This window comes from Rhinatrema bivittatum, chromosome 2 (assembly GCF_901001135.1).
Source record: "Rhinatrema bivittatum chromosome 2, aRhiBiv1.1, whole genome shotgun sequence".
Taxonomy (NCBI): Eukaryota; Metazoa; Chordata; class Amphibia; order Gymnophiona; family Rhinatrematidae; genus Rhinatrema; species Rhinatrema bivittatum.
Genome location: NC_042616.1, coordinates 267,496,775 through 267,511,188, shown reverse-complemented (window position 1 = coordinate 267,511,188; position 14,414 = coordinate 267,496,775). Strand labels below are relative to the sequence as shown.

Genomic DNA, 14,414 nt, shown 5'->3' with positions numbered 1-14,414 from the left:
TGAAAATTGACCCCGTGGAGATCCATATGCAGCCACTGGCTGACTAGCAAAGTTAGATGAACTTATCTGGCATGCCACTGAAATTTTCCCGGTTATGTTAAAGTTAGATGGGTAAGTTTATCTGGCTAACTTTAGGCCAGCTCTTTTGCTGTCCTAAGATTATCTGGCTATGTTAACCAGGCAATGCTGAAAATCACTGTTTATCTTGCTAACTCAGCTGGATAACCAGTTTCACCCAGGAATACACCTGCCCCATCCTCGAGCTAGCAGCGTAATATCCGGATCTCTTCAGGGCCAGTCAGTGTGCTGGGATTTTCAGATTCCACTATTTGCCCGGCTAAGAGCGATCTCAGCTAGACAAATGGCGCTGAATATGGGCCTCCTGCAGTCGCACATACAGCGACTGAAGAAGCAGTGCTGGTTACATTGAGCGAGGATTTGGATTTTACATGCTGAGTTTTCCAAAATATACATCTCGCTCTGTGAGGTTTGATTAGACACTAACAGGAGAATATAAGAAATATCGTGCACCGACAAACTGCCAAAGGTATCATAAAAAAGAACAATTTAAGTCTTCCCTGAGTGTGCTTGGAAACATCAGGCAAAAGGGACAATTATAATGTCAGGAATAACTTTCCCCTTTGGTGGAAGAAAGATTTCAAAAGAAATTCTGTATCCATTTCCAACACAAAAGAGACTAATAACATTCCTGGAACATTTTCAGCTTCCATGGAAGTCTGTAGTAACTGAGAAACGTCCAAGCTGTCCAAAGTCAGTTGGGCAGCTGGTTGTGCTTCATCCAAATTTGCTGTAATTTTCTTCTCTGGTACATAATAAATCTTTGCAGCCGGAGGCAGTGTTTTAGAAGAATATTCCACAGTATCCAATAGGTATTTCCTGAATATTTCTCTTGTAGAAATCGCAGCATTTTGTTTTGGAAAATGTAATACTCTCAGATTATACCTCCTCCGAAAATTCTCTGGCATCTTTAACTTTTTAATTTTAGCACCAGACTTCCGTTAAGCAGACAGGCATTCACTTGGGATACTTCTGAAATCTGTTGTTCCAGATTCCAGCTTTCCAGTATGGTCCAATTCTGTCGTACACTTAACCTTAATTTCTTTGGAGAAAGTAGAAATTTCATCAGAATGATTCAAGACGTAGTTCTCCACAGCTTCTATAGCAAGCCAAATTGAATGTAAAGTCACCACCTTCAGTCTTACCAGTCCATTCCTCCTTTGCATCTAAGCTGGCTTGCTCGAAGACTCTCTGCTTGCATTCAGTTCCTGCCCGATCTCAGCCACGTTCTCCTCCTCTGCTGCTTCCAGAAATTGCAGCTTGGCTTTCCATATTGCATCAGAACTCAAAGCCTGCTCCAGTTGAAGAAAATTGGCCCTGGGTATTAAATTTGGCATCTTAGGTTCTCCGGCAATAGAGGCTGATCCCGACTTCCCACCTCCATTTACTATGTGCAGTTGTGCAGAAAGTGTTTCCCCCATTTGGAGGGGGCTGCCTAGAGTCTCCATGTCAGGTGCTCCCAGCAGATGCTGAACTTCGGGGCTTAAGGATGATTCAAGCTCCAGCAGACAAAGCCCCAGCTGCCACCAAGAAGGCTCCCAAAAAGTCCTCCCTCCAAGTCATGAACTTGTCTGTCAGGCTAGCGAATTATGACAAGGTTCATAAAATTAGTCTTGCATTCTCAACCATGTCACCGCTACCTCATCTTCCCCTACATCATTCATGTCCACTTCCTCTGGCTCCTGCCTTCATCTCCACCTTTTCTGAAATCAAGTAGAAGAAACTGCTTCACTCTCCTCCTCCAAACTCACCACTTGTTCCTCTGACCCCTTTCTTACCCAGCTCCTCAGCAAAATTTCCACTCCAGCCATCTTTTCCATCGATCACATCTTCAATCTATCACTTTTCACTGCTGTTGTTCCTGCTCAATTTGTGATCGTACCACTCCTCAGAAAACTCACACTGATTCCTACTTATTCTACTAACTATTATCCCATCTTCCTCCTTCCTTTTTCATTCAAACTACTTGAATATGTTGTTCACCACTGCTGTCTTTACTTTCTTTTACATCAAGCCACTCTGGATCCTCTCCAGTCTGGATTTCACCCTCTACATTCAAAGAAACAGCCCTTGTCAAAATCTCCAATTACCTGTTTATGGCTAAAACCAAAAGCCCTTTTCTCAATGCTAATCCTCCTTAATCTGCTGTTTTTGTCACTGTTGTATCACCACCTACTGCTTGATACTCTTTGCTCACTTGGCTTTCAGGACTCTGTCCTATCTTGGTTCTCTTCTTACCTCTCCCATCACATTTTTAGTGTTTCCTGTAGTTGATCGTCTTCTTCCAATATCCCACTATTAATTGATGTGCCTTAGGGCTTTATCTAGAACTCTCTTCTCTCTCTATGCTGATTCCCTAGCAGGCCGAAGCAATATAATGCATTCAGCTGAGCGCACAACTTTACCGGCGCTTGGATGCACGTTTTGGAAACGCGTCCAAAACCCCTCAAGCAATAAGGGGATTAGCGCATCCAAACAAGCACGAAGCTAATAGCCCTCATCACATGTAAATTCATGTTGATGAGGCTATTTGCTATCAGCCCTGATGCAAAAAAAAAAAATGTGCGTCCAAAGCGCACTTTTCTACTCTTAAAAATTAACACCTGCCCCAGAAGAGGAGCCTCCCTGAGGAGCCCGAAAAAGTTTACATAAAAGCACCCGATTAATGCACGCCAATATTGCATCGGCCTGTTAGTGCTCTGATCTTTTCCCATGGCTTTTAATACCATCTTTATGCTGATTCCCAGATTTACCTCTGTACACCAGAAAGTTCATCACAAATCCAGTCCCAAATCTCAGTTATGTCTGACATTGCTGCTTGGATATTGTACCATTTTCGTAAACTCAGCATTGCCAAGAAAATTCCTTATCTTTCCCCCCAAACCCACTTCCCCTCTTTGCCCTTTCTGTATTTCTGTGGATAATGTTGTCATCCTCCCAGTTTCCTCAGCCCATAATCTTGGGGCTATCCCCATGGCAGCAAAGAGGAAACCTGACCACAACGAAGCAAGGCCACCATCGGAGCTCATTCCCGTGGCGGCAAAGAAGCCCGACCCTGACAAATCAAGGCCGCCACAAGAGCTCATCCCTATGGCAGCAAAGAGGAAACCCGACCACGACCAAGCAAGGCCACCATGGGAGCTCAGCGGTGAAAATGAAAGGCCCACCGAAGTAAAGCTACGGCGGAACTGGAGCCCATCCCTGCAGCGAAGGAAGAAGAGGTTTGGTAGTGAGATCCAGTGCATAAGGAGGGGTATTGTGCTTGCCAGTTTTTTTTTGCTTTTACTAAGATGTCATCAGAACCAGAATATCTTTTTTTGTCTGGTGAGTTGTACGGATAATGCTCTAGTTCTGCTCTGCAGTCATTGCTGGGGGTTGAGGGGATTCCTGAGGAAGCAGAGTGCATGTTTACATTTAGCCCCGTGATGGTCACATGTTCAGCGTGTCACGCATGTGAGAACCATCTGTCAGGTGTGTCCCGGCCGAAAAAACGGTTGAGAACCACTGGTCAACAGGACATTGCTTCCCATCTTTCTTACAGGGAAACACTCATATAAAACAGCAACACTCCCTCCATTAAAAACTGAAAATGCATTATGTAAACTTACCAGCATGAAGACCATCTAGTGGCCATTCAGAATTTCATATACATTTAGCGGCAACAGACAGCTTCTGCCATCTTAGAGTATTTTCACACTCTCATAACATTCCTTAACAGGAAATCGAACTCCAAGATGGGGCCACGTAGCCTCCCCCACCAAGAATCCTCTCCAGGGGTTCCTTTGTGATGGAAAAAGGGCTTCTTTTTTAGGAGACTCATCACATTGATTTTAACCATTTTCTTAATAAATGAAATTCCCAAATTCTCTTTTGCCCTGTATCTTTGTCTTGATTAGATTGTAAGCTCTGCTGAGTAGGGACTGTCTCTTATGTGGTTTTTGTGCGCGCTGCGTCTGACAAGCAGTGCTATAGAAGTGATAAGTAGGAGTAGTAATAGGGGATTGGCGAGGATTCAGATGGAAGGGTTCAAACTTTGCCCTTCCTCTTTAATATTGTGAGGGTAAGCCGGCTCCACCTGTTGACAGACAAGGAGACTCAAGCTTCACGTCTCTCCTCCTCGGCCACCATCTTGCCTGCTGTAAGACTATTCTCATAGACACAGATTCACTTCACAAATTCATCTTTGCACAGAAAATAAGTTCCCAGCACGCAACCAGTCTTTAGTGCAATGGAACCTTAAGTGCACAGGTGCCGCTAGGCAAATGGAAGACGAGAAAGCTGCCCGCCCACCCCCACCAACATGACACATTTTTCTAAATCTGCTTAGGACCCTATTATTAAATAACTTGTAGTCTGAAAGCTTTGCAAAAAATGTGCATTATGTTCTCCTTTAATAAAGCCTTTGTTAACCATGCGCCGGCCTACCTATCTTTTGAAAGTCAGTGGTGCTTTTGCAAATCATCATAAGGGTAGCAAGATACTTCAGGGCCAGTTTCGGTGCAGACATAGAATACAAAAGTTTACATTAGTGGCTTCTATAATATCATTTGTCGTATGTATTGATTTTTAAATTAAGCCTAGAGTCTACTGCAGTCGAAAGAATAATGAAATGTTTTGTTTTTTTTATTTTTAGGTACTGAGAGCAAGGGCATTATTCTGCTGGGGGATTCAGCCGGCGCTCACTTTCACATTCCAGACGAGTGGCTCATGGCAGAAAAGATGTCTCTGGTAAGAAAAATGTCCACTTTATCGGTTCCCCTGGTGTGGCTCTTTGTTGCATTACCCATCAAACCCTATGTTGAAGGACAGCTGAGGAGACTCTGCAGGCGAGATGCCAGGGTATTGTGAGATTTTGAGAGCAGACGTCGAAGGAGGGAACGGCAGTGCATCTACCGCCTGAGATGTAGTCACTCTGTTGTGCTCGCTTTGCCTTCAAACTGGAACAGAATAATCAAGATAATTGGAGTCGCACTTATGCAGACAGGACACCCCCTCTCCTCTGACATTGATGATGATTTTATTACTGCTAGAGTTGGTCTCCACTTTTAAAAATGCAAAATAAATGCTTGAGATTTTGATGTTATCCTTGGAACTGCTCTGTGACTCATATTTTCTTGATTATGTGAAGGGAGGAGGCAGGTCAGAAGTGAATAGGTAAAAAGGATGGATCTTTCTTTTTGAAGAAAAACACAGCGCAAATTATTTTTGCCTCTAAAAGAAAATGATTTGCAAATATGAGAGGAGATGTGATTGAAATTTATGAAATTATGAGTGGAGTGGGACGAGTAAATAGGGAATGGTTATTTACCCTTTCAAATAATAATAGGAGTACAGAGTACTCCATGAAACTAGTAACTGGCAGATTTAAAACAAATCGTCGGAGGTTGTTTTCACTCTGTGTGCTATTAAAGCTACGGAATCTGTTGCCGGACGATGTGGCCAAGGCATTTAACATGGGGATCAAAAGAAGATTGGAAAAGTTCCTAAAGGACAAGCCCATAAACAGTGATTAGCCAGACTTGGGGAAGCCAGAGCTTATCTCTGGGAGTGAGATATAAGAAATTGATCAACTATTGGGGATCTGACAGGGACTTGTGACCTGGATTGGCCACTGTTGGAGACAGGATGCTAGGCTCGTTGACCCTTGGTCTGACCCAGCAAGGTGCTTCAGGAAGCCGATATTGTGATGAGAACTTATCTGGCTAAGTGGTGAATGTTGACTATCTGGCTTTGTTCAGCGGCTGCCCCTTAGCCAGATAAATCACTTAAGTAGATAGCTAGATAAGTTGTGGACAGGCAGCGGGCATTACTTACCTGGGTAATGTAGCCGAAAAAGTAGTGATATTTGCACTTGTCCAGTTAAGTTAACCAGATAAGTTAGATCTGCTCAACAGCAGGTCTAAACTTAGCCAGATAACACTTACCTGACTAAGTAGCTGTTTTGATGGGGACTTTCGGCAGCATAGCCATGCTGCTGAATGTCCTTTGTAATTTATCGGGATAAGTGTTATCCGGCTAATTTACATAGATGGATATGTTTCAGTATTGGCCCCACCACCCCCACCCCTTACGTTTTTATGTCCTTATTTTAAATAAAGCATGCAGGGAGCCAATCCAGCAATAGTGCTGTGCCCTGCCATGCAGAAGATCTGCATTTGATTCTCAAACCCAAGTTTTGCTCCACAGTCTGGCTGGGGTTGCTGCAGAGACATGGTGGGGTGAGGGACTCTCACTCATTGTTCACCAGTGACATCTACTGTTCAGATTCCAGTTGATTGGGACCGCAGTCTATAGCCCTTTGCTGAGGATTGTTGCTACATGGATATGGGGGATGGGTTTAAAGATAAAGAGCACCATTGTGGGTAATTGTGAATGAAGGCTCATGTGCCATAGCACTGGTGGGAGCTGGTTTTAATTTTGCGGGCAGCTCAAATGAGCAGGAGAAAACTAAAGGGCCAAAAGGATAGTCAGTGCAAGATTTAAAATATTATTGGCGGCGCATTCAGAGCCAAGCAAATGTCCTGAATCTCAGCCTGCTAATCTGACATCATCTCCATAAAATTCAAATGGCCAAAATAACTTAGTATCTTTCCTCTTAAGCCCACTTCCCCCTCCCCCTTTTTCTGTCTCCAGGGTTAATGTGCTCACCCTCCCTGTCTCATTAGCCTGTGATCTGGGGATCATCCTGAAGGACTCTTTTTCCTTCTCTGCACACATCTAAAACACTGCTAAACATTGTTGTTTCTCAACCCAAAAGAGCCCAAAATATACCACACAACAAGTGCAAATCACCACTAAAAGCATATACATGAAAACTATAGAGGGGCACTCATAAAGCAGGGAAGTGTAGGACACGTCGCAAGGCCACGATTTTGCACCAGCGTGCTCGAATGTGTTAATCACAGTTCCCCCTTTAATTCTTTTTTTTATATAAACTGAAGTAGCAACACCTGGCATACAGCTTGTGCTTTGTCCATGAATTTGATGATCTACGGGTATTTGTGGTCAATCTGGCAAGTTCGCACTGCTGTGGAGGCGATCAAGAGAAGGTTCCTTGGATTGGAGTAGCAGTAGTTTTTCCCCTTTGAATACGGTTTTCCCTCATGGTCTCAATGTGGAGACAGATTGGCCTGCATCTTATATTTGAGAACATGGGGTGCCTGGGTGGGATTGGGGGAGGGGTGGTAAGGGAGGGTCCTTCCACCTCCCCTCCCCGATTTGGATAACTAATTGTTTTTGTAACTATTTCTAAGATATAATTTTTATACATCCCCTTTTTTTTTTTTTGTCATGCTCCATCTTGCCCTGAAATGCCTGAGAATGGCTTATAGTGCCTTGCACAGGTTTGTAGTGGCATAGGTTGAATTCGTTACTCTGTTGCACTATGGGATATAAGCGAGGCCAATATTTAAAAATAAAATTGAACAGAAAACTTATCTAGATAAATGTATCCAGTTAACTTTAACTGGAGATATTCAGGATAACTTATCTGGGTATCTTCAGTAGGATAAACTTTAAACCTAACTAGCTCTCTCCTGAAGACTTCCATCACTGCCTCCCACCCAAATGGAAAATCATAGGCCCTCCTCCCACACCCCCTCTGCCAAGTTTTTAAATCCCACCCCACTCACTCCCGAGCTCACCATTTACGTTCCCAAATTAGCCCTCCAAATTAGTTCTCCCTTCCCTCCTACCCTAAAAAAAAAAATGTATAAAGGGGAACTGTGATTAAAATGCACTAGCGTGGCCTCGTCTTGCAAAATACGTCAACACTTCCCTGCTTTGAGTGCCCCTATATAGTTTTCATGAAAGTGTTTTTCCACCACTGTTGGTGCGGTTTCTTTCTCTTATCACCTCACCAGAGTCCCTCCTTTCCTTTCTGAAGACACTGCTCATGCTCCCCCCCCCCCCCCCCCCACACTCTTTCATCTACTCCTATTTGGGCTACTGCAGCCTGCTCCTCACAGAACCATCTCCCTCCTTTACAGTCTATTCAGAATTCAGATGCACAACGTATCATCCTCGCCTGTCGCTACAATCAGGCATCTCCCCCCCCCCCCCTCGCAAGTCACTGCCTTAGCTCCCTATCTGCCCCTGCATACAGTACAAGCTTCCCCTACTCACCTACAGGCCCATATTTCTGATTAGACAACTGCCCAAGGCCATCCTGGGGGAAAAGGATGCCGGCTCCTTCATCCAGGCGGCCCTCTCCCCAAGCACCACTCACCCTGAGCAGCAGCGTTTAGTTGTGCCCATCCCCTTAAAGGCACAGGGCCCTTATGGTCCGGGGGCATTCAGAGCCCTGTAAAATAAAATCGCTGTGGGCTGCCCCTGCGCCTGTTCTGACCAGATGCTGCCACTCAGACCGAGTGGCGCTCGGGAGCGAGGAGGAAAGGTGAAGGAGGGCAACCCCTTTCACCATGGTGCAGGATGTGAGGGGGATTCCACCCCACTCTCATGCCTAGGGATTTGTAAGAGGTAAAATCTGGCCCTGTCTACAAGGGCTTTCCATCTGCAGCTTCTCGGGACCACTCCTCTCTTAGCTTCCGCCCCCGTTCTTCGCTTGTGAACTCTGCTCATTGATCAAGCTTCCCCGCCCTATCTTCACCCTGTCCTTGCTGCACTGCATGGCTGGAACAGCCTTTCCTGAGTCTGTGCATCATCAGGCTCCCTCTCTGGCCATATTCAAGTCTCACTTAAAAACTCACCTTTCTGAGGTTGCCTTTAAATCTTATTCCCTGGCTCTGCCTGATCTTAACCTTGTTCATTTTAATCATGTGTACTGTGATAAACACATTTCTTGAAGCGTCTTGTCATGTTTATAGTGTCTTCACTAGATTTGGAAGCTCCACGGAGCAGGGACCATCTCGTATCCCTCTGTTCAGCTGTGCAATAGAAATGATAAGTAGTAGTAGATGTGCTCTGCTTTCTTATCTTTTCTTGCAGCATGGAATAGAAAAATAAAATGATCACATGTGCCAGAGAAGAGCTTGTGTTTTATTTTTGTATGATTGATGAGACGTGATTGTGGTGCAGACAGTAATGATACAGTGCTGATGATGAATATGATGACAAGGCCAAGCCTTAGAGACAGTCTAAAGGGAAGGATTACTGGGGTTTTATTGCACCATAAATGTAAAAATACTGTGATAAAAACGATACTCCAGGCTTTAGAGTGAAACATATTTGATGCCATCAACTTATATCACCAATGTCAGCTGTAGTCAGGCTACAATTATTTGAATTGCAAAAGATAAGCTCAGGGCAGTCTCATCATATATATATACATTGAATCTAAGATCTCGTTGAAATATTGTACTTTGATATCGTTTTTATCACAATTTTTTAAAAATTCTCTTTATTCTGTTTTCAGCTGAAAACCCCTATACAGATTTAACACTTTTTTTTTAAATTTAAAACAGAATCTTTTTTTTTCACCCAGCTCAGCAATGTGCAGGCATTTGGTGACCTCTCAGAAGTTTTTCGTACAATCATATCTCATTCTAGTGGACCTCCCTGTCTTTAAGCATTGCTGACTACCTTTTCTCCTCAGTATGCTTTCCTTGAACTCTAATTCTGATCTCTCTTGGTTTTCCTCTGGCCAGTTCAGCTACTCCCTTAGTGCTTCCCTCTCTGGATCCTCCTCATATCCATTTCTATCTGGAAACTTTTGTATTAGGCCTAGAGCTGCACGCAGCTGTGCAGGTTCAGAGACAACCTCGATGCTGATGGCATCCAAATCTTTGTATTCTTTTTAACCCATGATTATTAACTGAAATGGTTCATTCTAGCACCCCTTTGCAGGGGTTGTTGATCCATCTGATTTTTTTGTTTTGTTCCGAGCATGCTTCAGTTTGCGGAGAGGAGTGAGCTCGTGGTCATGGTTTCACCATACATCTCTAGTGGATCCAATTCCCTTTGGAGCATTTGTAATTTCTGGGGAGGATTATGCCAACAACCTTATCTGGATCTTTTCCCATTTTTGCAGCTTGCACTGAGCGAGTAAGACTGAGGGGTTTGCACTAGATTAGTGTTGGGCACCTCAATTATTGAGAACTGGGTGCCTGAATCTGATGGTGAATAGCACCAAACATTAATTGTATCACCCTCATGGTGCACTGACTGCTCAGGATTTGAATGTGAAACAGCTACCCCTTGCTGGCGAGATAATTGTCGTCATCGTGTTTTTCGTGCATATTGTTTGAAGTACATGAAAGCTGGAAATGCATTGGAACTGGCGAGAGCTGGAACACCCCGGGCCTACCCATAGGAGAACCTGTAAGTTCCCTGGAGGACAGGGAAGTGCAAGTTATACCTTCACCTCTCCCCATCTATTCCAGGTGTGTGAAACCTCTGTTCAAGGATGTCCCACTCTTATCGCACTGCACACACAATAAAACTCTGTTTTATTATTTTTGATAATCAGCGCTGTAGTTCTTTTGATAAGAGTTTTTTTGTGCGTGGGGTGCTCTATTTTTAGACTTCAGATAAGAGGTGGGTGTACAAATATGTCTACAAACAATATACCACTCTTATCTCAAACATAATGTGTCAAAAACTGATCTCATAGTCCCTCTTACCTCTGTCCTTTTTCATCTCCATTTCACAATAATCTTTCAAGCCTAGTCACATTTGACTCTTCAAAGGAGTGGATATTGTGTAGAGACAAAATCTTGCCCCACCTTCTCTCAAAGCACAGCGAAGTTGCTTCTGCCCCTTTCCCTATCTTCAGAAAAAAGCCTAAACCTGGTCTTGGTCATCTCCTGTCTTGACTACTGCAGCCTGGTAAGTCCCCGGCCTTCCCTTCTCTCTCATTGCCCCTTTGTAAACCATTGAGAGGTAGATACTCAAAGACCCACTGAGCAGGTAGGATAAGCTGCTGATCTGAACCAGTCATCCTTAGGCGAATATTCAGTTGGCCTTAACCGACTGGTTTTTCAGCTAAATATTTCCCTAACTCTAATTGGTCAAAATCTTGACTGGCTAGATTTACTGCTGGTGGGTGCCTCAGCTAATCTTAGCTGCTGTAACGGATTTCTTCTGCTCCTCATCCTGGACTCCTGCAGTGCTTAATCCTCTTAGGCAAGGTCAGTATGTTTCCGCTGTTTTTCCTTTGTAAGGTCTTCCAAACCGGATGAACTCGCACAGGTCCTGTGATTGCTGTAAGTCCAATTCTTTAAAATTTAAAAAAAAAAAAATTGCTGCTTTGTCCCTCTCTTCCATCTCTCTCCACACCGCGGCTGTGATCCCCTTTCTGCCTTCCTCTCACCCATCAAAAATAGCTTGGAATGGCCCCTGTGTAGCAATGGCGGTCCCTGTCGCGTCTTCCCACCATCCTTGAACATAATTCATGTTTTGAAATGGTGGATTCCCTTTCCCTTCCTCTGCTCCTCCTGTCAAAACACGGCCTGCAGTAGCTCCCTCCCAAAAAGGACAGTAATGGGTGGGGGGTTCCCCTCGCCTATCCCCTTAGAAATGTACAAAAGCTTTTTTTGGTCAGAAGGGGAAATCCCAAGCTGCCTGAGGGATCATTTCTTAAAGCTGGGAGAGAGGGAGGAAACAGGTGGTGGTGGTGGTGGGGGGGTATTTTTGTAACTTAAAAGGGCCGGGAGGGAGAGTGGCTGACGAATTCAGGCCTGCCCTAAATTTGGCCAGCCAAGTTAGGCAGTGGGCATTGAAAATCGGTGCTAGCCTCCTTTCTGGCCCCTGCCCTATCTGCGCCCCCAGGCCCACCCAGAATTTACCCAGCTCAATGTATCCACTTAGTGAAATTTTGTCAGTTAGCTCTACCACTTTTCAAAGGCTTTGAACTAGCCAGCTGGATCCCTCTGAAAATTGACCTCTCAGAGTGCAGGGTGGGAATCGTTTTCTTCTTCAGCAGATCTCACCTTTAGTGGCCCCCCTGAACCCCCAGCCATTTCCACATGAAATTCACACCTCCTTTCTCCTTCAAGGTCCTGCATCCTTTTCCTCTTTCCTGCTATTAGCCAGTTCTCGTTTCTCATCCTTTCTTAAACCCTGTGCTCGGCTCAGGCCTCATGCCACTGGGTCTCCTTCTCTAAACCGTTTCCCTTACTTGTCCCTACCATTAAAAACTCACTTACCCTTGCAAAATATTAAGTCCCACTCTCCAGCTTCGGATCCTACCTAAAGACACACTTCAGCAAGGCAACCCATTACTTTGTATGGATCTCACCACCTGCTCTGTGATCTCCCACTACATCATTACAGTGGCTGCCTCCAACCACTTGTGTACCTCCCTTTATTCCCATTAAGATGGTAAACGTTTAGATACAGGGAACCCCTTTACCTGTTACACCTCTTGTATAACTGCATTAGTTTTTACTAATTTTGCAGCATCTCAAATTGTAATGTACATAAACAATAAACATAAGCCAAAAAGAATGCCCCATAAGACTTGCCATACTGGGTCAGACCAAAGGTCCATCAAGCCCAGTATCCTGTTTCCAACAGTGGCCAATCCAGGTCATAAGTACCTGGCAGGATCCCAGAAGGTTGATAGATTCCAAGCTCCTTATCCAAGTGAGAAGCAGTGCCCTGTTATTCTGGTCTGTTAAGGATCTATCCCCTATCTACCAGCCACATGTCTGTAGGATATGGCTCCTGATCCAAGACCATTTTTGTTTTCTTCCTCTTTTGTTCTCCATCATCCTGGGCAGATGAACCTGCAAGCTTCCACACGCAATCCAACACCATTAGCCCCTTTCCTCATCTCATCACAAAGCCCTGCGACAGTCCAAGCAACCCACCAAAACCAGCGAGGCTGCTGCCCAAGCCTGCCTGCCAGCCATCTAGATCCCCATGGCCTTTCTGGATGGTACCCAGTTGTTACCAACTTGCTGGCACCAACCCAGCTAGCTTCTGGGAAGTTTGTAGTCTGCTGCTACTAGCCTGGCAACCCTATGATTTGCGGTGTTGCTTGCTTTCTTTATCCACCCTGTGTTTTTTCTCTATCATCTTGCTGGACAATACCTGGCCACCATGACCCTACCGGCAATTGTGAAAATTACGAGGTCCATATTCAAAAGCATTTAGCTGGATAATTCAAAATGTATGTAACTAAATGAAGATTTTGGCACTTATCCGGTTAATTTATTAGCTAACAAAACATAGAAGCATAGAAACGATGGCAGAAAAGGATGAAATTGTTGCATTAGTAGTGGACCCTTGGCCCGAGATGGGGTTGACGCAACCCGTAGGGCAAACCCCATGGATCCACACTGTCGGCAGGTGAAGCGGGAGGAGGAGGCCGACTGGAGCTTCACCAATACCAGTCCTCATTCCCTGCAGGTTGAGCCCTTGGGTACCGGGGCCGGCTGGACTTAGGTGGGCCTCCGACCAAAGACTCCCAGTAGGAGATATAGCAGGTAGCCAGGGACCAGCAGAGGTATCGGAGGGACCAAGGCAAGGTTCGGATGAGGCAGGGATCCAGAGACCCAGGCGGCAAGGATGGGCTGGAATGAGGAGTAGGTGATGCCCGGGCAGTAGAGGGCAGAAGCCCAGCAAGGCCATGGTCAGGAACAGGCTGGAGTCGGGGCAGACAGCTGAGCGGTGCAAAGTACAGCGAGGCAGGAGTCAAACCAGAAGTCAGTCCTGAGCGTGGTCCGAACATAGCAAGGGTCAAAGCCAGAAGTCAGTCCTGAGCGTGGTCCAAACATAGCAAGAGTCAAAGCCAGAAGTCAGTCCTGAATGTGGTCCAAACGTAGCAGGGGTCAAAGCCAGAAGTCAGTCCTGAGCATGGTGCAAATGTAGCAAGGGTCAAAGCCAGAAGTCAGTCCTGAGCGTGGTCCAAGCGTAGCAGGGGTCAAAGCCAGAAGTCAGTCCTGAGCGTGGTCCAAGCGTAGCAGGGGTCAAAGCCAGAAGTCAGTCCTGAGCATGGTGCAAATGTAGCAAGGGTCAAAGCCAGAAGTCAGATCAGAGCAAGGGCTCGGTAGGGACCAGGAACAGGAACGAAGTCGGGAACAGGAACCAGGAACGAAGTCAGGAACAAGACGAGCAACGAGCACACGACAAGCGTGGAGACCTGTTGCCAAAGCAAGGAACAAGTGGTGGGCCCTGTCTTAAATAGCGGGGCCCAATGATGTCATCATCCAGTGCTGCGGGCTAGGTTCCCGCCGCGGCCCCTTTAAGTACCTGCAATGCACGCTCGCGCCTGGAGGAAGCAGAACGCTGGACAGCAGTGTCTCCCCGGGGCACACGTGGGGAGACACACCGGGAGCTGTAGAGGACCGCAGAGGAGTCAGGAACGGCCGGGGAGGCAACAGGGGTTCGGGAGCACAGGCGGCTGCCCACTGCCGCCAGAGAGGACGGGCTAG

General features: G+C 45.6%; 1 protein-coding gene across 2 annotated transcripts in view; it reads left to right on the top strand.

Moving 5' to 3' along the window:
• AOAH (acyloxyacyl hydrolase) overlaps positions 1 to 14,414 on the top strand; it is a 221,324-nt gene that overhangs the window by 163,690 nt on the left and 43,220 nt on the right. For both annotated transcript variants that reach the window (XM_029589499.1, XM_029589500.1), the window contains one exon: positions 4,712 to 4,806. In XM_029589499.1, coding sequence (XP_029445359.1) covers positions 4,712 to 4,806 — 95 coding nt within the window. The remainder of the gene's footprint in view (positions 1 to 4,711; positions 4,807 to 14,414) is intronic.